The following is a 26,016-nucleotide window of genomic DNA, read 5'->3' as shown; positions in this document are numbered from 1 at the left end:
TGCTACCAGAAGGATTTGGGCCAACTGAGGTGGTTCCGGGCAGTCCTATGAGCGGTCTGGTGCATTATTTCATCCTCTGGGCAGTAAGCGGCGCTGTGGGCATGCAAGAGCCACAGGGGGCCGGGAAGCGGGCTGAGGGGGGCTCGGGAAAATGGGACTGCACAAGTATAGAGTCTGAGAAAGTTCAGGGCGGGAAAGACAACTGCATAACGTGACCCTAGAAGTTTCATGGGGAAAAGAAAAGGGAGGGGGACAGAGAGGGAAGGGAGGGGGAGAGAGAAGAGAGACAAAGACAAGATGGGGAGAGAGGGAGAAAAAAGAGAGGAAGAAGAAGAGGGCAGCCAGTCTCACCGTTTGAACTATGCGACTATGGACAAGTGACTTCCCTGTACCCCGGTTTCCTTAGCTGTAAAGGGGGTGTAGAAGCATTCTTGGACACTCATTAGTCTGAGCCCCTCAACCCCTCCCTCCAGCGCCCTCGTGGGGGATCCACTTAGACTTTCCTGTGGGGTAAAGCAGGAACGGTCCCACCCCGGCTCAGGCCCCGCACGAGCTGGGGCTCCCAGCGAGGGGGCAGCAGGCTGGAGAGCCAGGCCTGAAGTCTTGAGGGCACCTCACGTTCCTGCCGCACCTTTAGCCCTTCACAGACAATCAAAAGGGAGCCTCCTTCTCACTGGACAGGCGAGCAAACAGACTCGGAGACTTGTCCCAGGTCATCCAGTGACTAAGTGACGGGGATGGTTCAAACCCCCTTCCCCACTTGATCATGAGGCAGCAGCAGCAAAAGTAGCCCCTCACAAGGAAGCAGAGCCCTGGAGCTGGCAGGACCTTGGGTTTCATGCCTCTCCCCCAATCCCTTCACTCTCCTAAGGAGTGACCTCCCCTAGGCCCCTCATGCAGAGCAGTGGTGGCGGTCTTCTGGCTGCTACTGAGGCCTGGTCCAGCCCCCTTCCCATCCCTGCAGATCCCCTTCCCTTTGCAGTTCCTCTCTGAGTGGTACCATGGTTAGCCCTCTGCATAGACGCAAGTTCAAACCCAGGCTCAGACACGTACTAGCTGTGACCAAGTTCACTGTGCCTCAGTTCCCTCGTCCGTAAAATGAGATATTTGCCGCACTTTGCCAGCCTTCACAGCTGCTGCCAAAGACCACATGCGCCATCTCCTGGGAGGATCTCAGGGTTCTCTGGGTTAGCCCCTTTAGGGTGCCATTGGCTTTAACCATGGCTTAGGGCCAGGTACAAAGACCAAAAAGATGGGGGAGGGACCCAGGGGAAAGGGGAGCTATTGCTGAGAATTTCTTGTGCCCCAGGCAAACTAAGCCTCCCAAGCGGCTTTAAAGCTGGGAATGTCCTTTGACAGCCAGGCTTGACACTTTTTTCACAGAGGACCCTTCCTCACACCCGTGCTCCCTCCCAGGGGTGGTATGAAGAAAAGGCTTGAAAATCCTGTTACATCAGCTCAGTGCAAATTTGTTTTTCCTCCCTTTGTTTATATTCCAAACGTCCTCCTTTCCCCCACTGACAAGATCATACCCCACCTCATTCAGAACATGAACACCACCACTCAACAGCCTCCAGCAAGAAGGAAACGCTGTGGCTGCTTTTGGCCAACCACCTTGCCTTTCAGAGGCCAGGGTGAAGGCAGAGGACCCCAGACCGCTTTGAGAGGGGATCCTGGATGATGAAAGTCACAATGGGCAAAGGCCCACAATTCTCCCCCTGCACTGTTCCCAGAGGGTATCCGGGAGGGATGCTCTGTGACACAGCTTCTGCCCACTGTCTCCATCCTCTCGCCGGGCGGCTGATAGCAGTGTGGAGGAACATAATGAAAAGCTGCCTCAGGAAAGCTTCTCTGAGGGGGCCCTGGCTGAGCTCCTCTCCAACTTCTGGAGGGCACGAGGAGCCTAACAGTCCACAGCAGCATTACTGGGATTGTGAACCAGAATACCGGAGCTTCCGTGAAAGTCCCAGCCCTTCTACAGCTCACCTTAACCATGCTAATGGGACAAAGTGGATGGGTTTTTCCTATGAGTTCACCAGTAGTTCTATCTAAGATAAACTGGGGGCTATAGTTGTAGAAGATAAAGAAGAGGAGGAGAAAGGGGAGGGGAAGCCTAGAATTCAAGGAGGGCGCAGAGGAATAGAAGGCTGACAAAGTAGACAGGGCCAAGCTGGGAAGAGCTTGACATGCCAAAGAGAGGACTCTGCATCCGTTCCTTCCCACACTTTGCTGGGCAGCTTGGCCACTCTTCATGGCGCTGCATGTCCACTATCTCTCCCCCCCGTTAGAAGCTGGGGGAGTCAAATGATCAGACCCAGACTGGCTGTGGATGGAGACTTGAGACAAGACTACAAAACGGGGAGATGAAAAGTTGTAATGAAAAAAAATGATGTAGAGCCAACATGGTGAGGGAAAAAGCAGCAACTCACCTGAGCTCTCCTCAAAACACCTTTAAATAATGCCATAAAACAGTTCCTGGAGCATCAGAAATCCCCAAAGGATGAGGTGAAATGATTTCCCAGCCCAAGATAACTTAGGTCAGCAGGAAGGTTTTGTCGAGCCTGGGAAAACTTGGAATCCAGTCTAGGAGAGGCACAGCCCAGCCCCAGAAATCCAGGAGCGAGCCTTGGGAGCCACTAAATCAGAGCATGAGCTCTCAGCCACATATGGGAAGGGGGTCAAACAACTGGTCAAAAGGAGATCATAGGGATCTCTCTGCTAGCACTGAGGTAGGACTCTGTAGTTTTGCCCATACTCCAATCCAGGAAACAGCCCTGGCGGTCCCAAGAGAAGGAGGAGCCCTAGCACAGCAGAGCTTGTGGGCACAGTGAAGTTGGGCCCCTCATCACAGTCACAGAGGAGAAAAGAGTGCTTAGGATCGCAATGGCCAGGAAATTAGCAAACACATTTGTCCTTAAATGAAAATGGATAGGTCTCTAGAAGCATCTTGGGAAACAGCTGCACAAAGCCCCTGAAGCTTGTGCCCTCCTCCCTGGAAGTAGAGTCCTATTTTAACAAAAGGTTAAAAATCAAGAGGTTGGAGAAATGAGTAAATAACTGAAAAAATATTCTGACCACAGAAAGCCATTATGGTAACAAAGAAGATCAAAACGCACATTCGGAAGAAGATAACAATCCAGGGCAGTCCCAATAAACTTTGGACAGAAAATGCCATCTGCCTTCAGAAAAAAAAAAAACCATAGAGACAGAATGTAAATCAACACATGCTATGTTCACTTATTTTTTGTTGTTTTTTTCCTCTCTCTCATGATTTTTCCCTTTTCTGATTTTTCTCTCAATATGATTCATAAAGAAATGTGTATTTTAAAAGTTAGTATACATGTATAACTAGAAAAAAAAACAATTTTTAATAAAGAAGATAAAGCAAAAATTGCTGCATCCAAAGCTTCCAAGAAAAATATGAATTGGTCTCAGGCTATGAAAGATTTTTAAAAATCAAGAGAGGTAGAGGAAAAATTGGGAACAGAAATGAGAACAATGTAAGAAAATCATGAAAAAGTCGAAGCTTGGTAAAGGTGACACACACATAATACTGAAGGAAACAATACTTTAAAAAGAGGACTAGGCCAGATCTTTAAAAAAAAAATAGCCAACAAGGAGAAGAATGTCTTGCAAAGCAGAATTGGACAAATGGAAATGAATGACTTTCTGAACAATCAAGAAACAATAAAACAAAACCAACGGAATGAAAAAAATAGACGACAATGTGACATATCTCACTGAAAAAAACACCTGACCTGGAAAAACAAACTCAAGAGAGATAACTTTAAAATTATTGAATATCTGAAAGCCACAATCAAAAAAAAAAAAGCTTAGAGATCATCTTTCAAGAAATTATCAAGGAAAACTGCCTTGATATTCTAAAATCAGAAGGTAAAATAGAAATTGAAAGAAAGAAAAGAAATTGAAATTAAAAGTCTCTTGAAAGAGACTCCAAAGGGGCAGCTAGGTAGTACAATGAATAGGGCACCAGCCCTGAATTCAGGAAGATCCGAGTTCAAATCTGGAGTCTACCCTTATCATTTTACAGGGGTGGAAACTGAGGCCCAGGCTGTGAAAAAAGGGACTGACCCACACAGTCTGGATTCCAACTATCTCCTGGCTACAGGACTGGAGCTCCTTGTAGGAGCTTCTAACAGTAACAATGCTTTTTTTCCCCCTTAAAATGTTTCTAAAAGTCCTTTTGTGACTAGTCTGAGATTGGTTTCAAGTCAGCTTGATGAATTTATGAAGTACCTGCTATGTACAAGGCTGGGGAAGGGGAGGGCAACCAAAGATGTAATTGGACAGAGTCCCCTAATTGGCAGACAACATCTGTACAGGCAAATACAGGGAGATTGGCTGGCAGGGGGCTAGAACTACGAGAAAAAAAGCCCTTTTAAGTATTTTTTACCTGACAGGAAGGATCAGGACAGATTTCAAGGAGTAGAGAAGCTTTCAGCTAAGGTTTAACGGGCTGGTAATCTCCCGCGAGTGGGGCAATGGCAACAGACTCTAAAAGAGCATTTTAATCTGATCCAGCTCTCATTTGAGATAGTTGGGCACTTGCTGGGGCTTCCTGTTTGAGCCCTCTGGGGTAAAGAACTCCCAAGTGAGGGAATGTACTCTCAACGTCAGAAGGTACTTTCTTTGATATCTAAACATCATCAGGAGTTGGCCAGAGATTTGGAGCTTAAAAGATTTGCCCAGCAGGAGACCAGCTCTTCCTGAAGTTGAGGTCAGCTCTCTATAAACTATTCTATGCTGCCTGAAAAGCCTGTCAGCCTTAAAAGAACCCTCAGAAATTCATTGAGAAAAAAAGGGAGGGCATCCAAAGTAAACAAAACCATAGAAGCAAAGGTGTGCAGTCTGCACAATAATGAGCATGTATGTACAGTCCAGAACATCTAAAACAGGGGGACTTTACCTCACGTGCATCATGGACCTCTTTGGCAACCTGGGGATTATGCTAGCCCCCTTCTTAGGATATTTCTAAATTCACAAAATGCACCAGATTGCAAAGAAAACCAATTCTATTTTTTAAAGATGTCATTTTTTTTTTACCTGATCCAAGTTAATGAGTCTCCTGAAATTTATCCACAGACCTCTGCAGGGTTCCCCAGTTATAAGAACATGCACAGGGTAAATGTTCTGAGAGACAAGGGGCCACTTTGTGTATGGCTTTGAAAACAAGGCTGAAAAACTCAGCAGCTAACAGGCAAACTTTGAGGAGGGGCTTGCCATATATGATCACATGATCAGAACTGTTGTTCTTTGGGTGTATTATATCCACTGATCCCAGAGCCACAAAACCCCCATGCCATTTTCCTCACTAAACGGTACTTACAAAGAGCTTTAAAAGAGGGTCTCTTCTTGAAGAAATCAGGGCTCTTTGGACATCAAGCCACCAGAAAGCACAACCAGAAAGTGTCTCCCACATGCCGGGTACCCTGGGCCCACAGGCAGAAAGATCCCGGACACCCTCATGGGATAGAACTGTAGTCATTGTGTAATTAAAAGATGAACTTGGGAGAAATGTGGGCAAGGTGTGCCCCGCCCAGCCTGGGGGGCAGTTCCGGCGACCCCCAGAGAGCTGGCCGAGTGGCTGACTTGACAGGTGATCAAAGTTTTATCAGGGGAGCTGATCTGCCCAGCTCACAGAAAAAATAAATAACTGGGACAGCATTTCCACCGGCGCTCCCACTTGAGACCCTGTGTTCTTTCTGTTCCATCTCACTGCTTTCTCCATATATTCACTGGCACCCCAAATTGAACATTTGAACAAGTTTTTTTTTTTTTTAAACTGGGAAGAGAATGAACTTCTTATCCCAGGAAGCCCAGGAACAGAGTAAGTAGGCTGTCTCGGGCCAGCTCAGCTCTGAAGGTCACCCCTGCCGGCCCCCAGTGGACCACCAGCCTGATCCCCCCACCGGAGCGCAAAGCTACTCACGTGTCGCCAGATTTGCGATAGTTTTCAGGACACTCAAAGGAGAGACAGCGGAAGCCTCCCTGGATGTTGAAGCAGGTGGAATTGATGGAGCAGTTGTGGCTGCCTGCGGCGCATTCATCAATGTCTAGTGGGAGAACAAGAGCATCAGCACAGACACCCCACAATCAGGCACCCTTTTGGGCCCCAATATCCTCAGATCCCTGAGCTGTGCTCTGGACTGCAGTGTCCTGGGCTAGGCCTGGCAGGGCAGGCAGAGCAGGGATGGGGCCCAGCCTGGCACAGAGACCTTGTGGCCTGGAATCAGGGGGCCCAGGCAGAAATCTGACCTGTTCTAAAGTCTGCTCAAGAAATCTGCCCTTTACTCAGCTACACCCAGAGAAGGAACACTGGGAAATAAGTGTAAATTGTTTGTACTTTTGTTTTTCTTCCCAGCTTATTTTTACCTTCTGAATCCAATTCTTCCTGTGCAACAAGAAATTCGGTTCTGCACACATAGATTGTATCTAGGATATACTATAACACATTTAACATGTATGAGACTGCCTGCCATTTAGGGGAGGGGAAAATTCGGAATAGATGTGAGTGCAAGGGATAATGTAAAAAAATTACCCATGCATATGTACTGTCAAAAATGTTATAAATTTAATTAAAAAAAAGAGAGAGAAATCTGCCCTTTAACCTGAGTTCTGAATCATGTCCCACTAGCTGCTACCCTTCCCTCCAGACGGCTCCAGACACAGCAGGAGACTGCAACCTTTTTAAGATTACATCTTTAACGGATCTCATTTTGACTGAGGCAACTCCTATTCAGTGACACTATCACATGGAATCCCCAGCTGGAACCACCTCACAGCGGGCCCCTCTTTCTCCAGGTCCTCAGGGGGGCTCTGATTCCTTAAGGTCACAGAAGTAAACAGGAAGTTCCTTGACCAGCTGGGAGACAGAACCTTTGAAGGAGGTGGTCAAAGAGAGATGCATGCCTTAGGAAAATGACTCCCCAAGGAAGTGGCCAAGTGCACCCCGAAGCTAAGTGTCCATTGTTCTGTCTTTGATGAAGCAAAAGGTTAACCGAACTGTAATCTACCGTCGGCACCCTCACCCAGTCCTGAAACTCCGGCATTCAAGAATTCTACAAACTTGACTTCGAAGTCAGCACTCCCCAGGGGTTTTGTCAACAAAAACAAATGTGTTGTGAATGCCAAGTTATTTAATACCCAACTCATTATGTTTTGCAATTATTTACTGCTTAAGACACCAATCTTAGCTCCAACCTCATAGAGCTTTGTCAAGAAGCCACTATTAAATAGGATCTGCTGTGCCCGAGAGATGGCCAAGTGGACAAGCGGACTCTGGAAGTTGGGATAGTTTATCCCTCTAAGCAGAAAAAATACTTAGAAAAAATTGGTTAATTAAAAAAAAAAAAAACCATTAGCTGCCTACTTCTTAAGGACACTGGCTTAGCCTGGAGCGGGCACATGGTGGATGCCTAAGAAATAGGAATCCTGGGATTGTTATCTCGACTCTCATGGGACCTGACTCCTTCTGGTGTATGTTGGATCTGTTTGAGGGGAGAAGGAAGAAGAGGAGGAGGTGGAACTGGAACAAAGGCCTGTGTCATCCCTGGAGCAGCTGCAGGGGTGGGAGTGTCTGCTACAAGACAACTGGCTCTCATTTCAAATTTTGAAGTCCCTTCTTGGCTCCTACTCTGAGATGGCAAGCCCTCTCTTGCCCTCAGTTTCCCCATCTGTAAGATGAGTTCAATGGTCCTGGAGGACTTCTCTGGCTTATTTCTCTGGCTTGGTTTGACCCTACATGATCTATGCCCCTAGTGACCAGAGCAGCTTCTTCCTCAGAGGAGCCTCCTCCTCCCCCTTTGGAAGACCCTCATGTTGTCTTGAAGGTCTCAGGGATCTCCATCCTTCCTGCCCCTTCTCTATAACACACCTCCTCTGCCTTCACAGGAGCTGGCACGGAAAGGGTTTAAGAAATCCATTTTCCTTATTTTACAGATCTGGGGTCTGAGTTCCAGATGGAAGGTCTTTGCCTAACATCACAGAGCAAGGATGTGAACCCATAGTCCCTCCCTCCAAATCCCACCTGGAGGCGCAGGGACCAGATCGGGGCCCCAGAGAGAGTCCCACAAACCTCTCCAACACAAGTCTTGTCAACAAGGAAACTGGCCCAGAGATACGGTGACCTGCACAAAGCCACACAGGAGCTGGGACTTACCAGCCTCCAGCCCCTTAACGAAGGAGCTTGAATGGGAGGGGAGAGAAGGTGAGACAGAGACAGAGACAGAGATAGAGAGACAAGGAGAGACAGAAACAGAGAGAGAAGATGGGAGAAGGCATGAAGGGCCAAGGGACAGGAAAAAGAGCCAGGCTCGGAGGGTCTGTGGCCTCCCAGCAGCCCAGCCCCCTGCCGAGCCTCCTGGGACATACCTTGGCAGCTGCGCCCATTCGGTGCCAGCCTGTAGCCTGTGGATGGGCAGTGGCACTGGAAGCTCCCCTGCACGTTGATACAGCGGTAGGAGCATATGTGGCCCCCCGTGGGCAGCGCGCACTCATCAATATCTGTGGAGGAGGAGCCAGGATTACCTCTTTGGTTGGCAGCAAAGCCATCACCGCCACCTTCATTGTTATCCTGCTCGTTTTAGAGAGGAGCAAACTGAGGCAGCTTGCCAGGTCTGGCAGCCACTAGGGAACCAGGGACGGGATCAGAGCCCTGATGGATCTCACTCCAATTCTAGGGATGTTCCCCTAGGCCACCCAGCTTTGCAGTAGAGGCTATTGGGAAGCAGATTTCATCTCAATATAAAGAAATACTTCCCAGGGGCCATGCTGCAGGAGGCACCAACCTCTCCGGACTTTGCCGGAAGCCCCCTTTTATTCCCTGATAAAGCTGGGCTCCTTTGCCTCCCCCATGGCCTCCCAGTGGAGGGCCCTGGTCAGAGGGAGGGATTAGGGGATAGAGGAGGGTCCTTCCAGCCCTGAGGTCTGGTAGCTTTCACTTAAAGGCTTGGCTCTTTATCAGGTGTCATTCCCAAATGCCATCCCAACTTTCCCCCAGGACTACAAAGGACCCTGGACCCTCCCTCAAACATGTCCCACAGCCATATGGGGCCCATCCTGTCCTAATCAATGGGTTGGATGAATGAATGAATGAATGAATAAGAAATTTCTCAGGTGAAAATTTTCCCAGTGACTCTCCCATGGGCTACTCCCACACCCCCGGGACTCCCCTCCCACAACCCCCAGGACTCCCCCCTCCCTGACCCCCAGCCTTCCCTCCCTCAGCCAGGAAACCCCACCTTCACAGGTGATCCCATCCACGTCGCTGAGCTGGTAGCCCCGGCGGCAGTAGCACTGGTATGAACCGTACACGTTGGCGCACTCTTGGCTGCAGGGGTTGCTGCTGCATTCGTTCACGTCTGGAAGAGAAACGGGTCCTTCGGGATGCAGGGAACAAGGGGGAGCCCGGCTGCCTGCATCCACTTACTACAAAGGGGGACCTGAGACAGCTTAGAACGGGAGGGTCAGGGCTGGGAGGAGCCTGGGAGACAGAATGCCAAGACATAGGAAGAGCTTAAAACCTGGGGGGGGCAGAGCTGGAAGGAGCCTTGAAACAGGGAAGGAAAGATAGGGTCGGAGGTGAGAAGGATCTTGGAATACAGAATGTCAGGAGTTAGGGGAACCTCAGAAGAGGGGGTGCAGATTTGGGGGGAGCTCGAAGGTTAGCTCCATTTTCAGAGGAGAAACCAAGGCTTGGGCAGCAGAAGCCACTTGCCCCTTCAGAGGGGAAAGTGAGGGTCTTGCCGGGGTCACCAGCCACCTCCCATCTCTGTCGCCCCCATCGCTGGTCCTCGGGAGGGCTGGTGCCTGGGTTTTATACTTGGCAACCAGACACAGTCAGGGCGGTGGGTGGAACTGACTCACGGGGGTAGCCCACGACCTTCCCCTCTCACCTTCGCAGGACCTGCCGTCAGAAGAAAGCTTGAAGCCCACCGTGCAGCTGCAGTGGTAGGAGCCCGGGGTATTTTCACACTTGTGGCCGCAGAGACGCCCAGGGTAGCGTCTGCATTCGTTGATATCTGAGGGGAGGATAGGGAGTGGGGCTGATGGCTCCTGCCATCGTCCCAGGTACTATGGGATAGCCTCCTCCCCCTGGCAAGTTGTCCAGCACCTCGGCTACAGGAGCCCTGGGCTAGGAATTGGGAGACCCCAGTTCCACCTCTTCTCTCCTCCCTGGAATCTGCACCAGGTTAAGATAATCTGCACCTGGAATCTGGACCTCCCTCCATGGCCACCCAGTCCACCCCCATCTGAGCAGCGATCCCTTCCACATCAAGGAGGGACCATCCAGACCCCATCCAGAGCCAGTGATACCAGAACTCTGGATCTCAGGTACTGCGTCTGGCAAGTGCATCCCGACACTACTAAAGGCTATCAAGGAGGGAAATGTTTGGGGTAATAAACCCCCCAAGAATAGGAGTTGAGATCAAATCTAAAAGCAGCCCATGCTGCAGGTGATCCTCCAAGGGACTCAAATCGCTTATGTCTTGGTTGGCCGTGCTTCCTTGGTCAATGTCAGAGGTCATAGATGTCCAAGCCAGAGGGCACCTGAGAGGCATTCGAGGCCCTTTGTGTCCTCAACTAAGTCAGTCAGCCCTCTGGGCTTCATTACCCTATCTGTAAGTGGACATCTGGGGACCTCCCAGGTAGAGACATATTATTCTAAGGCCTAGTGCCACTTTACAGATGAGGAAGACTGAAACCCAGAGATGGAAAGTGATCTGAAGATGCGTCAAATAAAAGTTCTTCCAATGAAGCTTAGAAATAACTATTAATCAAGAACCACACTCAAAGTCTCAAAGCCAGAGAGCCAGACCTGAGTCCAAATGCTCTGATTCCAAATTCAAATCCAATTGTTTTGGATGCCAGTGATACTTCTTTTTAAAATTAAATTAAATTAAATTTTCAAATGAAAATCTACCTTCTTTCTTCTCTTTCTCTTCCTCTTCCCCAACACCAAGAAATTGTTATTACAAATTCCCACATTGACCACATCCAAACAAATAAAACCTGCCTTTATCGAAGTCTCTCAGCTTTTTCTCTAAAGGCAAACGGCGTGTTTCATCACGAGACCTCTGAAACTAAACTAGGTCATTCTGTCAATCAGTAATACTGAGTCTTCAAAGCTGTCTGCCTTTACAGGGTAGTTAGAGAAGAGATTGTTCCGATTCTGCTCACTTCCCTCTGCATCAGTTCATATTACTCTTCCCAGGTTTTTCTGAAATCTGCCTGCTCATCATTGCTTATAATACAATAATATTCCATGACATCATAATCACAGCTGGTCCAGCCATTTCCCCATGGATGGGCATCCTTCCAATTTGCAGTTATTTGTCATGACAAAAAGAGCCGCTCTCAGTAGTTTTTGATATAGGTCCTTTTTCTTGCCTTTGTTCTCTGTGGGATACTGACCTAGCAGGGGCATTTCTGGGTCACAGATATGCACAGTTTTATAGCCCTTTGGACAGAGTTCCAAAGTGCATTTCACAACCCCATCAACAATACATTACTGCCTCAATTTTCCCATAGCCCCTCCAACATTTATCATTTTCTTTTTTGTTGGTTAGTTTAACTTAGTTAAAAAGTTAACTTACCAAGTGAGATGGTATTTCAGTGTTATTTTAATTTACATTTTTCTAATGATTAGAGATTTAGAGCATTTTAAAAAATGTGTCAGCTGAAAGTTTTGATTTAATCCATTGAAAACTGCCTATTACAGCTCTTTTTGTTGTAGCTAGAAACTGGAAGTTGAATGGATGCCCATCCATTGGAGAATGGTTGGGTAAATTGTGGTATATGAAGGTTATGGAACATTATTGTTCTGTAAGAAATGATCAGCAGGAGGAATACAGAGAGGCCTGGAGAGACTTAAATCAACTGATGCTGAGTGAAATGAGCAGAACCAGAAGATCATTATACACTTCAACAACAATACTGTACGAGGATGTATTCTGATGGAAGTGGAAATCTTCAACATAAAGAAGAGCCAACTCACTTCCGGTTGATCAATGATGGACAGAAACAACTACACCCAGAGAAGGAACACTGGGAAGTGAATGTAAATTGTTAGCACTACTGTCTATCTACCCAAGTTACTTATACCTTCGGAATCTAATACTTAATGTGCAACAAGAAAATTGGATTTACACACATATATCTAGGTTATATTGTAACACATGTAAAATGTATGGGATTACCTGTCATCAGGGGGAGGGAGTAGAGGGAGGGAGGGGAAAATTTGGAAAAATGAATATAAGGGATAATATTAAAAAAAATTACTCATGCATATATACTGTGAAAAAAATTCTAAATAAAAAAAAAGAAAACTGCCTATTATTCACATCTTTTGATCATTTATTAGCAAAGGAAAGGGTTTTATTTTTATAAAATTGAATCAATTCCCTCTATAACTTCAAAATTAACCCTATACCTGAACAATGTGCTGCAAAGTTTTTCCCCCTTTTATCCGATTCCATTCTCATTTTAGCTGCTATCGCTTTATTTGTATAAAAAACTTTTCAATGTTGTAGAATCATAATTGTCCATCTTACCTTCTGCAATCAGGAACTCTTCTCCTGCCTGGGGACCAGTAATTTCTTCCTTGCTCTTCTAATGTGATAATAATGTTACCTTTTTTGTCTAAGTCTCATCCCCATGTGGAGCTTCTCTTAGTATACGGTGTGATATGTTGATTTAGACCCAGTTTCAAGCAAGCTGCTGTCTAGTTTTTTGCAATAATAGTGAGTTCTTGGCCACAGAACTGGGATCTTTGCATTTGTGAAACAGAGCTACAGTGTTTGTTTGCTTCTGTATATTGTGTTACTACTGATTAATCTTCTTGCTCAGGGCCCAGTTGTTTTGATGGCTATGCTCTGTATTACAGCCTGAGATCTGGTACTGCCCGGTCCCCTTCCTGCCCACTTTTTAAAAATAAACGCGAGTCTTGGAACTAGTACAAGATCACGCAGCTCGGGCCGAGACGTGGACACAGACCTTCCCATTTTAAGGCCCAGTTTGCCCCGACAGCCTCCCCAGCCTTAGGTGAGGGGGTCCTCTGCCTCCAGCCTTTCCCCAGACCGACCACAAACATTAAAGGCCTCTTTTATCAGGCCCCAGGCGGCATGGACCCGGCCAAGGCCAACTGGGCACATACCTGTACATGTCCTGCTGATTCCATCAAAATAGTAACCCGCCTTGCAGTCACAGCGGAAACTGCCCAGAGTGTTTATGCACACATGTCCAGCTCCACAGGGCTCGGCCGGTGGGGAGCACTCGTCCACATCTGGTGAGACAGAAAAGTACAGCAGAAGTCTGGCTGTAGTGTGAGGCTTTTAAGGAGAGGAAGGGGAAAAGGAGGGGAGGGGAAGTGGGGAAGAGAAAGGGAGGATTCTTAAAGGAAGAGAAGGAGAGGAGGAAGGGAAGGAAAAAGAGAAGGAAGGGTTAGGGTTAGGGAAGGACAGATTGAGGGAAAGGAAGGGAAGGGGAAAGAAAAGGGAAAGGGAAGGGAGGAGAAGAGAAGAGGAGGAAGGAAAGGGGGAAGGGGAGGAAAAGAGGGATAAAGAAGGAAGAAGGGAAAAAGCATAGAAGGAGAAAAGAAAGGGGGAAAGAAGGAAGGGAAAGAAAGGAGAAAGGGAAGAAGAGGATGGAAGGGTAAGGGTTAGGGAAGGACAGACTGAAGAGAAAGTAGGGAAGAAAGGGAGGAAGAGGAGGGAAGATGAGGAAGGAGGCAGAGAAAGTAGGAAAGAAGTGTGGAAGGGAGGGATGGAAGGCCTGTGTGGTATTGTTGAGAGCCATGCCCTGGGGGAATCTCAGGCCTCCTGGAGGTGACTAGAGCACGGAAGGCCAGGGACGCAGCCCACCTCGTACCCACCTACACATCTGGTGCCTTCCTCGTTGAGGTGGTAGCCGCGACCGCAGTTGGGCACGTTTTTCTGGCAGGTGTAGGAGCCCTCGGTGTTGATGCACGTCTGCCCAATGGGACATGGAGTGTTGATGCTTAAACATTCATTGATATCTAGGGTGGAGAAGAAAAGGGCAGCCTGAGGGAAGAGCCCCTCTCTGCCCGAGCCCTGCGCCTGCCCGGGTCCCAGTCCGCCTGGGCTAGACCTCAGAGTCCCCCTCTGAAATGTGGCCATTGATCTGGATGGGGGCTACGGCCCACCAGCTTTAAGCCCCAGAATCCTCTGGTGTGGCAAGAGACTTTGTAGAGACCCAGCACAGGACAGCAAAGAGCCAACTGTTCAAGGGACCCCCCCCCCCAGCACCTTCAGAGGCCCAAGAAGGAAGAGCCTGGATGAAGGAAAGGTTTGAAAACAGGCAATTCCAGTGTAGGGGTGAATAGAAGCAGTCTCTGTCAGCTGGGAGGGAGCTTAGAGCAGGGGATGTCAAGAGGGGGCTCAGCACTGGGATTCAGCATCGTTACAGTATCTTTTGTGCTTTTTGAGCGTCCCTGAATTCCCCCTAAGGCTCTTCCTTAGAGATGTCAGGGGGCTCCTGGTACACCCTCCATTTTCAGCAGATCTCCTCTGGTGCCATGCGCCACCGGGCCAGCCTGACCCCCTCCAGTCCATCTGAGCTCAGGAAAAGCTAGTGGGGGAGGCAAGGCATGTCTTACCGATGCAGTTGCCCAGGGCATCCTGAATGAATCCACTCCTACACTGGAGCTTGGGTCGGCAGCGAAAAGACCCTGGAGTGTTCTGACAGATGAAGTTGGGGAGGCAGTTGTGAATCCCAATTTCACACTCATCAATGTCTGGGACAAAAAACCCAACAAATCAAGGGTCAGCAAGAAGCCTGCTGCCTCCTCTTGAGCCCTTCTTAAGGCCCCTCAAACCCAGCTTATTCATTCAACAGACAGTCGGGACACGTGAAGACCAAGCCCATCATGTACAAAAATCCTGGTATTTTCAGTTTCAAAGAAATCTTATTTATCAATCAACCACCGAGGAAACGGAGACCACAGAGGTGGCCACTTCCCCACAGAGCAGGCTGGGAACGCGAGTACCATGGGGCTAAGTAGGAGCCTAATTGGAAACCAAGCCCCATCTCCCCTGCCCAGAGGCTGCTAAACTAGGCAAGAAGCTTTTGGGTGGGGGGGGGGGCAGCATGAGACTTACTCCTTCATCCAATTTGAAATGATCATTGATTTTTCTTCTTTTTTTTTCACCTCCCACATAATCAGTCAATATTTTTGTCAAGAAGAAAATCTCTTTGGAAAGTGTTTGCAGAAAACCCTCAGTTTCTCTAGTTTCCATACAGCTGAAAGAATCCACTCAAGGCAGCAGGACCATCTGAGCTCAGACCCTGCCTGAATGGCCACGGACAAGCATCTCCTTCTCAGCTTGAAAGGGAGAGGTGGCGCAGTGGAAGGAGCACCAGCCCTGAATTCAGGAGGACCCGAGTTCAAATCTGGTCTCAGACACTTAACACTTCCTGGCTGTGTGACCCTGGGCAAGTCACTTAACCCCAGCCTCAGGAAAAAGAAAAAAGAAAGGGAGAGGGTCCCCTCAGCTCTGCTGAAGCATCTTGTCCTATGAAGACCACTCCTGTCCTGTCTGGAAGTGCCCAAGAGCAGACTACCCTCAAATGGCTCTTAAGTTGTTGTGTGGGCTGTACATTCAGTGCCCAAGATCTCTCCTGGACGGCTGGGGGACGATCAGCCATGACCCCAAACACCTGGGATGCAGCGGCTTCAGCTCTGATTACACAAGGTGCCCGAGGGTGGGAGAGGGAGAAATCTGGCAAGGAGAAGGGCCCTAAAGCACAAGCACCCAGGACCTCCGAGATGGCAAAGCCTCAGGGAGCACAGACCGGGGAAGGCAGGGTAACCTGGGAAATCCAAGTCGGGCTGGAATAAAGAGGGGCTGCAGGAGGGAGACAGGGAAGCTGCACAGAGCATCGAACGACAAGCTCAAAGGTTTGGAGATTCTACGGGGGGACATTGGGAGCCATCTGCACACGAAGGAATTGGGCACTCTGACAGCATCTGAAGGAAGGATTGGAAGAGGACAGGCTGTAAACACTGTCCAAGTGGCAAATGGACCCTGGGCACGCAGGAGGGGGCAGCAGGGTCAGTGGGACCTGGCTATGAGTATCAGCGGTACCAGGCTCAGCCCACGGGGGCTCTGAAATTTTGCGACTGGGTCTCGAAGGTGATGGTCTCCTCAACAGGCCCAGAAATGCAACGGAACCAACTCTTGTTGGTCTTGTTTCCAGGAGTCCGTGGTCAAGGTAAGATGGCTTGTTATCAGTAAGAGGGGAAAATCTTAGGTCCAAAAGGCCATAAAACCGTGCATGCCCTTTGATCAGCAATAACAATATTGGGCATATATCCCAAAGAGATAAAAAAGGAAAGGAAAAGGCTCTATATGTAAAAAAATATTTATGGCATCTCTTTTCTGGGGGCAAAAAAATGGAAATTGAGGGGATGCCCATCAACTGGGAATGGGTGAACAAACTGGTGACTGTGATGAAATACTAGTGCTCTATAAGGAATGAGGAGCAGGATGCTCTCAGGGAAACCTGGAAAGACTTCGATGAGCTGATACAAAGTGAAGTGTACCGTGTACAAAGTAACAGCAACGGTGTAAGATGACTTTGCTATTCTCAGCAATACAATGTTTTTTTTTCCCCTGAGGCTGGGGTTAAGTGACTTGCCCAGGGTCACACAGCTAGGAAGTGTTAAGTGTCTGAGACCAGATTTGAACTCGGTCCTCCTGAATTCAGGGCTGGTGCTCTGTCCACTGCGCCCCCTAGCTGCCCCTCAGAAATATAATGTTACAAGATGACTCAAAAGGACTTTTGAACACAACAGCTGTGCATCCCCAGAGAAAGAACTGAAGGTATCTGAATACAAATTGAAGCGTGAGTAAGGAAAGAATCTGCTTGGCTCTTTAAAAGCATTGCAAGGATTTTTAAGAGGCTAATAGACTGAGTGCCCTGAACGTCCCCACCTGTCACTTCATGCTGATGGGGTGACCAGGATGCTATCGTAAATAGGGGAGGGTCTCACCGCATGAGAGCGGCTTCCCTGGGGGCGTGCTCGGAGCTTCTCCCCCAGACCTCACCTTGACTGCCCCCTCCCACAGTCAGCCCAGGTTCAGGACGTACCTTTGCACGTGTTGTCTTCCATGAGCTCGTAGCCTGTCCCACAGCTGCTCTCTCTTTGGCAGCGAAACGATCCCACCGTATTGATGCATATTTCCCCGATTCGACAGTTGTGCATGCCAGTGATGCACTCGTTGGTATCTGGGAGAAGGAGCACCGAGGAATAATTTAGAAAAACCAATGGAGCTTTGGGAGGTACTGGGAGGAAAGGCAGGAGGTCGGAGGACACATGTCCCTGGTGCCCTCCAGGAGAATGGTCAGGACACGTGACACTATGGCCACAGAATCCACCTTTTTTCTCCCAGATTTCAGTTGGCTATTGCTGATCATGGGATTTCTGTGAGTGTTCCTGAGGGGCATCCACGTGCCACGGATGGGGGCTTGGAGTCACAGGGCAGGAGGTGGAAGATGAACTGTGACAAAATTTCAGGCACGGTGGTCACGATGGACCATGATGGCGCTGGCCACTAGATCATGGAGTTTTGGGGTTTATTAGATCAGCCCAAGAAGATGGTCTAATCCCCTGAGATGATGCTGATTGTGCAGCCGGAGAAAGCACCTTGCCCATGAAACCAGGGGTCCTTGAGTAGTGGGGAAGCCCTGGCTGCACCCTGGGGCAAAGGAAAAGCAGACAGTCCTGGGCAAGAAAGGTCGGTAACAACAACAGCCCTAAATCCTAGGGACCCTCAGCCTCAGGATGGATTACCTTCACAGGAGACCCCATCAGACAGCAGCTGATAGCCCACAAAGCAGGAGCAAACGACCGTGCTTCCCGTGTCTCGGCACTGCTGAGTGCAGGGACCCCCACCTGAAACCCAAACAGAGGCACTGACAAACAAACCCACTTCCCTGGACCACGCCTTCCAGCATCTTGCTCTTCTTTATTTCTAACAATCACGATAACCCAACAGCTTTGGGAGGTCAAGTATCATCAGCCTCATTTTACAGGTGAGGAAACTGAGGCAGGAAGAGGCAAGTAGTTTTCTCACAGTCACAGCTAATATGTGTCAGTACTCTGGCTAAGATGGGGATTTTTTTTAACTGGGAAACCATTACTCTTATCTTGACTCTTATGGAAGCATCTACATATATTTCTTAAAAAGTGAGTAACTAGTTTTCTCTCAATCCCTTTCTAGGAAAAGCTCCTTGGAAAAAATGAATGATGAATTGAAGACCAAAAGGCCTTTCATTAAGTCAACAGACTAAACAGCCTCCCTTGAGGCTGAATGTAAGATGAAAGGATTAAGTCTTAATCTCTAGGAAGCACCTATGAGCCCAACTCCTTCTGGGGGCTTGTGTGGACCTTCTTGCCTAGTTGTGTTTGGGTCCCATCCCCACCACTCACTGGAAGCTCCTTGGGGAGGGGGCGATCTTTCTCCGTCTTTACCTCTCCGCAGCTCCCTAGCACAGGGCTTGGCACAGAGGACATATAACACAGTTGAATGAATGAGTAAATAAGTGAGTGGGTAGATGAATGGCTAAATCCCTAATCATATGCCAAGTGCTGGAAATATCTGAACCTTCTTCTGGGTGCTGAGACTCCAAGAAAGCTAAGATGGGGTCCCTGCCCTCACTGGACTTAGAAGGACAGCCCCCATGCCTAAAAAGAGAACTCCCAGAGAGAGGGAAGTGAGGGCCGTCTGCCTGGAGGAAGGGGACCTGAGATGGCCATCACAGCTGGGCAAGTCCATGAGGCGCTCCAGGCAGTGATGTGGTTGTGCCACAAGGGCCTACTCTATGCCAGGCCTGGGCCGAAGAGACAGGGAGAGTTTGTGGATGTTGCCTGTGTCTCCTGTGCCCCCACTCTGAACAGCCCTCCTTACATGCATACAGTAGTCACTAAATAAGTGTTTGCTCAGTGCAGGGCTAGCAGAAATCTGCCACCTTCTCTTACCTCGACATCGGTCATGCAGATAGGGATCTTCTTGGTCCACAATTTCCTCCTCGGGAATTTTAGCTGTAGAAGGAGAAAAGGAACAAGAACCCCAGAAGTTAAAGGTCACTCACTGGACACTCAGGCCACTGCCCAAGATGCCAGGGAATGGTCATCAGTCTGGACACCAGGGGATTCACACCAATGGACTTATAGAGACAAGGGTGCCTCCCCCAAATAAACAAATGATCAAATGAACAAATAGATGGACAAATAGATCAAAAGAGAGACAGACAGACAGGCTGACAAATATCTATATAAAAGAAAGAGACAGATAAATGGATAGAGAGCTAGACAGAAAGATAGGAAGATAAATAGATATGTACAGGCACTCAGACAAATAGAAAGACAGAAAGATAAGCTGATAGATTGATAATCACCTGTAGACAGACAGATGGACTGATAGATTTATAAAGAGATAGCTATAGGAAGACAGGCAGGCAGACAGACTGGTTGATAGATTTTGAGACAGACAGATATAGGAAGATAGACAGGCTGACAGACAAATAGGTAAATAGATATAGACAGACAGGAGACAGATGGGCTGGCAGACTTATAGGCAGACAGGCAGACAGACAGATAGATGGATAGTTGGACACATGGAAGGAGGAACCACTAGAAAGTTCAGTAGGCATCATGCAGAGATGTGATGTGTGTTATATATTGAGTCTAAAGGGCTGGATGAGTCTCTCCCCACCCCCCGCTCTGATCAGTGCAGAGATACTGGAGCAGTTGGCCCTTGGGATGGCCATAGGTGGCCAGGGATAAAGAGAGAGCATTACTGGTGTCGGGGGGCACTGCGACATCCCCAGGGGCGAGCTCCGAGGTCTCCTGGCCCTTGACGCAGCACGCCCGGTACACAAGGCCGCACTGGTAGCCGATCATGAGGTTGTACTCGCAGCTCTGGCCCTGGGCTTGGGCGGCCTTTCCCAGCAAGCAGCAGTGACAGCATTTCTGCCAAAAACAAGGGAAAAGTCGGTAATGGCTTCCAGGAAATAATGGAGCCTGGCACCCAGCAGCGTGGCCTTGGAGCAGGGACGCTCCCAAGCTTCTCTGGGGTCCTGGGCCAGGCCTGGGGATTGAGTCTCAGGGCAGAACTCTTCCCACCAGTCTAAGCTGCTTCAGAGGCTTAGCACCGACCTGCAAGGAGGGGCTGAGTGCGAGTCCTGACCCTCCCATTTACAGATGTCTCCTTTGGGCAGACCACCCCTGTTGGTTCTCAGTCTATTTATCTATAAAATATCACCACTGGCCTAGATGCTTTAGTGAGTGGGTCCTGGATCAAGGGGATCATGGAGACTGAGGCTGTAATCACAGAGTGCTTCCCCCTCCCTTCAAGTCCCCAGACATCTGCTTGGACTTCCCATTATCGCAGGCTTCTTCCCCTTTGACCAACCCAGACAATCCTGGGCAGAAAGCAGCCCCACCCCTGGCCTCCCGCTGCACAGGCTGAGAGGTTTGCTTGGTAAAAGGCATTTACTCAAACCATAATCACTTCAAATGGGAAAATTGACTTCAGGAGAATTGATCTCCCCATCCAACATTCCCGGGACTCAGCCAACTGGACTCAATCTAATTTTCCAAAACTTATTTCCTCCTGATCCCGCTTCATCTCGACCCACAGTGGGAGGTAAGGAGTAGCTGGAAACATTCAGATGTTGCTGGTTCTCAAAAACAGGGGTGAGCGCAGGCCCCTGGCCGAGGACACGGCTCCCAAGAGACACCTTAGCTGACCTTTCTTTCTCAGACCTACAAGCACAGGCTTTGAGAGGACGTCAAGTCTAACCTCCATTGCCCAAAAGAGCATCCTCCCCAGGCTCCAGCACAAGTGGCCAGACCAACTGGGCCTCATTCCCTGTATGATGGGGAGTTCACTACCTCCCAACACCCAGAAGTGATAAACTTCTGGGAAAGGGGCAGGTTGGCTTCCATCGGGGCAGCAGGCTTAAAGCGACCCGGACCGCGTCAGGCCTGACTTCTGTCTTGCTAATCCTAGGAACCCTCAGGCCTGGGTTGGAAGCTAGCTTGTAACCTCTGGAAGTTACAGCCGTCCTAGCAGAGAGACTGAGAGAGTGCGCTGAATCCCAGCCCCAGGGATTGGGCAATACGACAGAGAACAAGGAACTGTCAGAACAAATTCAGATGGAATTTGTTGGAATAACAAACACAAAGGGCCCCCTCCAGAATCTGGGGGAAGGGATAAGGCAGATATACAATAGTAGTGTATCCAATTCCTCGTGTTAGTCCAGATTATTGTGTCCTTTACTATCCTAGCAGCAAATCCCTTTCCTCTCTTTCATCATCCATAAAAAGAGGGGAGTCAAATAATCCAGCTAGCCCCTCCTACCTCTCCCATCCCCTGTTTTAGGCTCCATCCCAGCTCTGATAGCCCCTATTCTAAGGCCCTACCCAGCTCATTATCCCCTGTTCTAGGTTCCCTCCCAGCTCTGACATTCTATAAAACAGAATCACCACCTCTGCACTGGATCAGTCCTCTTCAAAGCGGCACCTCTCTCTAGATTCTTTCTCACTGACCTATTCTGGAAAAGACCCGGCCCCTTGGGAAATCGAGGCTCAGACATTCAGATGTTCTCGGCAGAATCTAGCGTCTAGTCTACTGGCACAATCTCAAAGGAAAAGGCAGCCCCTGGGTTGGGTAGGTGTGGGGGCATGAGCCAACATGTGAGGCCACTTTCAGCCCACCTAGGAGCTGGGGACGCCAGAGAGCCTGGAAACCTGGAGCTGGAAAGGCGCTTCGAGGCCCAGAGGCCCAGCCTGGAACCTTGACTGGTGTCCCCACCAAGAACCCCATTCATGAACAGCCAGCCTCTCTCTCTTAGAGGCCTTTGAAAGTAGGGCTCTATGGCCGCTGCTGCACAGGGATGGTGCTTATGACTGTGGCACACGGTGGGCCATGCTCTCATGACTGCTGGAGGATTGTGGGCAAGGATGGTGCCCATGACCGCTGGTGCACTGTGGGCAGGGATGTCTCCCACAAACACTGGCTCACTATGGCTAGGGCCCCAGAGCTGGCAGTGCCCTTGCAGGCCATACAGTCCTGCCCTCTCATCTCACATATGAGGAAATCCAGGGCCCAGGGAGGCAAAGGGATTTTGCTGAAGAGGGGGTGCCTCAGAGGTATAATTTGAACCCAGTTCTTTGGATCCCAGAGTTCCCATAGGGCACACAAGGGGTTCTGGCCCTCTCCCCTCATGACCACAGACCCAGCTGGCCAGCATCCCCTCCTTTTCCTGAGCTTGCATGTGTTTGGCAATAACAGGACAGAGAACGGGATGGGAGGTGACAAGGGAGATGAGGAATCTCGGGGGGTTGGCCTGTCAGACCCCTCCCAGGAACGCAGCTCAGACCTCTTGCCCTTGGCCTGTTTGGGCACTGGACGCAGGGCAGAGTATGGGCTATGATGTCTGGAGGCCTCCCAGGATAGGGTGGGCAGGGGGAGAGAGAAGGGCCTCAGGAGGGAGGGAGGGGGCCTCGAGGGTTCCCCAAAGTGAGCAGCTGGCTCAGGAGCAGGGCTTCCAGGGGATGCAGGGAGGAAGAGGGGCCACTTACCTTGATGAACTTGGCTTCGAAGCTGGAATTATCATGGTGGGTGTCACAGCTATCTCCCTCATGGGCCACATTGATGCCCGTGGCACAGTGGAGCTCCTCCAGTTGGTTCTGACAGCACTGCTCCTGCACCATTCTGCCAAGGGAAATTAGGGGAGGAAGGGGAGAATGCAAGCATTTATTAAGCACTCACGTATACACAGCTGCTATAGGCTCAGCTGAGCCTTAGAACAGGGGAAGTGAGGGCCAGGACCAGTCTCACTGCCTTTCCCCCCATCCACGAGCTGAGGCTTTGGGGTCAAATGACTTCTAACCTCCTTTCCCATTAGAACATTCTCTTGCCCTGCTATTTAGGAAAGCACCGGGGGCCAACAGCATGGTAAAACTGAGGTCTACGGCTCAGCTTATCCCATGGCCAGCTGGGAGCTTTCTGAGGGACCACCTTCCCTGCACCTGGGTTTTCTCATTTCTAAAATCTGTCATCGATTAACAGGTACCAGTATCATCAAAGGATCAATAGATTCTGCTCAGGTTCTAAGAATGGTTCCAGTTCTAATTGTCTTCCCTCTCATCTGTTAGAGATCAAACATGTACACACTCACATGCCTTTACACACACACACACACACACACACACACACACACACACACACACACACGACTCCAGGATTACCAGGGGCCCCTCTCAGATCCTTACTTGGAGCACACCACCACCTCCCTTCAATCCTCAGTTCCAGCTGGCCCCCCCTTATCTGATGGTCTTTGAATCATAAACATTTGATCTTCCAACATCCCAATAATCCACGTTTCCTGTTTTTCTCGCCTTTGGCTTACCCTTCCTCTGACTCCTCAAGAATTTGTTAAATTCAGATTTAAGCCTCCCTGGTCAGGGCTAGGGCCCAGCAGACTTTCCTCAGAGTCGGTACAATGAAACGTGGCAATGGTGGCCAAGGGACCTGGAGCAGGAGGAACCCTCTCTACCCCAGGGTCTCTTCGGAAGCCCCGGAGAATCAGGTGCTTGTGCCTCCTGCTCTGGGGCAGGTAAACAGGGGAGAAGGAAGGCCCCTGAGAAATCCCCCTCTTTCCTAAGTTTATTTTCCATAAATCTGTAATTCTACTAGATCCTCAAGCATAACGATCATTATGTTGCCTTGTGTCCCTTGACAGGAAGCTTTTACCTGTGGGTACCAAGCACTGTCCTAGGGGCTGCAGATGCAATGACAAAGCTCCAGGAGCTTACACTCTATGGGGGGTGGGGGGAAAGGAGATATCTATCCCTCTAGGGCACCACTGTGGCCTAGGAAGGGAGCTTTGGTCTGGGGAGCCACGGCACAGTGCCCACCACCCGATGAGAGCGGGCTGCAGTGTACCTGCATTCCTTGGATTCGGAAGCGTAGGGTATGGAGCAGTCTCGTTTCTGGGTGGCCAGCCTATGTCCATCTGTGCAGCAATCTTCCAACAGAACATCCGCAGTCACTGCACGGAGGGGGAAAGCAGGTGAGGCTTTTAGCATTTTGCTACTTGGAACATCCACAGGGATGAGCACAGGAGAGGGGGCATCTACCTTTGGAAGATGGGTGATGTCCTCAGTGATGGGAGTCCCTTCACTAATGCGGAAGACTATCCCTTTACATCTTCTTACACTGTTTTCAAGGATTATCTTAAAAGGTCCCTGCTCTCCTCAAAAACTGTAACATCTTGCAACATCTCTGCTAGATCTACATCCCAACAACCTCCAAAAAAGGGAAAAGGACCTATTTATAAAAAATATAGCAGCTCTTTTTGTGGAAGCCAAGAACTGGACATCAAAGGGATGCTCACCAATTGGGGAACGGCTGAACAAGTTGTGGTATATGAATGTAATAGAATATTATGGTGCTATAAGAAAGGACAAACAGGATGATTTTAGAAAAATCTGGCAAGACTTACATGAACTGATGCATGGTGAAGTGAACAGAACCAGGAAAACATTGTACCCAGTGACAGATGAAATGTATTTTTACAATGAAAAACTGTGAATGACTTAGCTAGTCTCAGCAATACAATGATCCAAGACAATCCTAACGGACTAATGATGAGGCATACCTTCGTATTGCTATTTTTCTCTTTATTTTTTCTTTTGTTCAAGTCCTCTTATATAAAATGACTAATAGGGAAATGTTTTACATAATTGCACGAGTATAATATATATGCACATCATCTCAGGGAGGAACAGAATTTGAATTCAAAATTTAAATTAAAATTCTTAGAATTGGAAAAAAGAAGTAAAAGTCCTTCAAAAGGAAAAAAGGTCCCTCTGGAGGGAAGGAGGGGAAAATTTGGAATAGAAGTGAGGGCAAGGGATAATGTTGTAAAAAATTACCCATGCAGATTGCCTGTCATCGGGGGGGGGGGGGAGGGAGTAAAGGGAGTGGGGGGAGATAATTTGGAAAAATGAATACAAGGGATAATATTATAAAAAATATATATAATAAAAAAATAAAAATAAATAAAAAATAATAATAATAAATTACCCATGCATATGTACTGTCAAAAAAAGTTATAATTATAAAATTAATTTTAAAAATGTAAAAATTTAAAAAATTAACATTAAAAAATTTTGAAGTAAAAAAAAGAAAAGAAAAGAAAAAGAAAAAAAGAAAAGGTCCCTGTCCTTGATGAGCTTATGTTCTTGGGAAGAATGAAGGTGCAACTCAAAGTGACAGAAAATCTCTTTGGGTAGGAGATAGCACCAATCTACAACTGGAGGAGGGAGCTGGTGGAGAGACAGGTCAAGAAAGACCTTTGAAAGTCCCAGCAAAAGAGCCAAAGGGAAAAGTCTCTATGGAAGCATGTTCCACACTGGGAGGATGCTGTGCTGAGAGTAATGAATCTTAGCTTGAAATGGAGCATATACCAAGGTCTGCAAGGAATTAAAATAGAAAAGTTCAGGATGGAGGAACTTTCCTTTTTTCTATTAAAACAAAATTTATTCATTTTTTCTATTAAAACAAAGTTTATTTTTTCTTTTTTATTTATTTTTAATACACATTGCTCTATGAATCATGTTAGGAGAGAAAAATCAGAACAAAAGGAAAAACCATGGGAGAGATTTAAAAAAAAAAAAACAGAAAAAAGAAGTGAACATAGCATGTGTTGATTTATATTCAGTCCCATAGTTCTTTTTCTGGATACAGAGTGCATTTTTTGTCCATATCTACTGGGATTGTTTTGGATCACTGCACCCACAAGTTTCTGATACTTGATAATCGCACATTGTTGCTGTTACTGTGTACAATGTAGTCCTGGTTCTGCTTGTTTTGCTCCGTGTCAGTTTGTGTAAATCTTCCCAGGCCTTTCTAAAATCAGCTTGTTCATCGTTTTTATAGAACAATAATATTCCATTATCTT

At 48.3% G+C, this 26,016-nt stretch overlaps 1 protein-coding gene across 2 annotated transcripts in view; it reads right to left on the bottom strand.

Annotated features, from left to right (window-relative positions):
- Positions 1–26,016, bottom strand: part of FBLN1 (fibulin 1) — a 53,935-nt gene that overhangs the window by 13,479 nt on the left and 14,440 nt on the right. For both annotated transcript variants that reach the window (XM_074272162.1, XM_074272163.1), the window contains exons 2-14: positions 23,997–24,102; positions 22,631–22,763; positions 19,843–20,014; positions 19,022–19,084; positions 17,834–17,935; positions 17,131–17,268; positions 14,636–14,773; positions 13,892–14,035; positions 13,175–13,303; positions 9,915–10,040; positions 9,261–9,380; positions 8,392–8,523; positions 5,951–6,074 (exon numbers count right to left, since the gene is read on the bottom strand). In XM_074272162.1, coding sequence (XP_074128263.1) covers positions 5,951–6,074; positions 8,392–8,523; positions 9,261–9,380; positions 9,915–10,040; positions 13,175–13,303; positions 13,892–14,035; positions 14,636–14,773; positions 17,131–17,268; positions 17,834–17,935; positions 19,022–19,084; positions 19,843–20,014; positions 22,631–22,763; positions 23,997–24,102 — 1,627 coding nt within the window. The remainder of the gene's footprint in view (positions 1–5,950; positions 6,075–8,391; positions 8,524–9,260; positions 9,381–9,914; positions 10,041–13,174; positions 13,304–13,891; positions 14,036–14,635; positions 14,774–17,130; positions 17,269–17,833; positions 17,936–19,021; positions 19,085–19,842; positions 20,015–22,630; positions 22,764–23,996; positions 24,103–26,016) is intronic.

Source organism: Sminthopsis crassicaudata, chromosome 5 (genome assembly GCF_048593235.1).
Source record: "Sminthopsis crassicaudata isolate SCR6 chromosome 5, ASM4859323v1, whole genome shotgun sequence".
NCBI classification, from domain to species: Eukaryota; Metazoa; Chordata; class Mammalia; order Dasyuromorphia; family Dasyuridae; genus Sminthopsis; species Sminthopsis crassicaudata.
The sequence above is the reverse complement of the archived record's forward strand: the minus strand, read 5'-3'. Positions and strand labels throughout refer to the sequence as shown.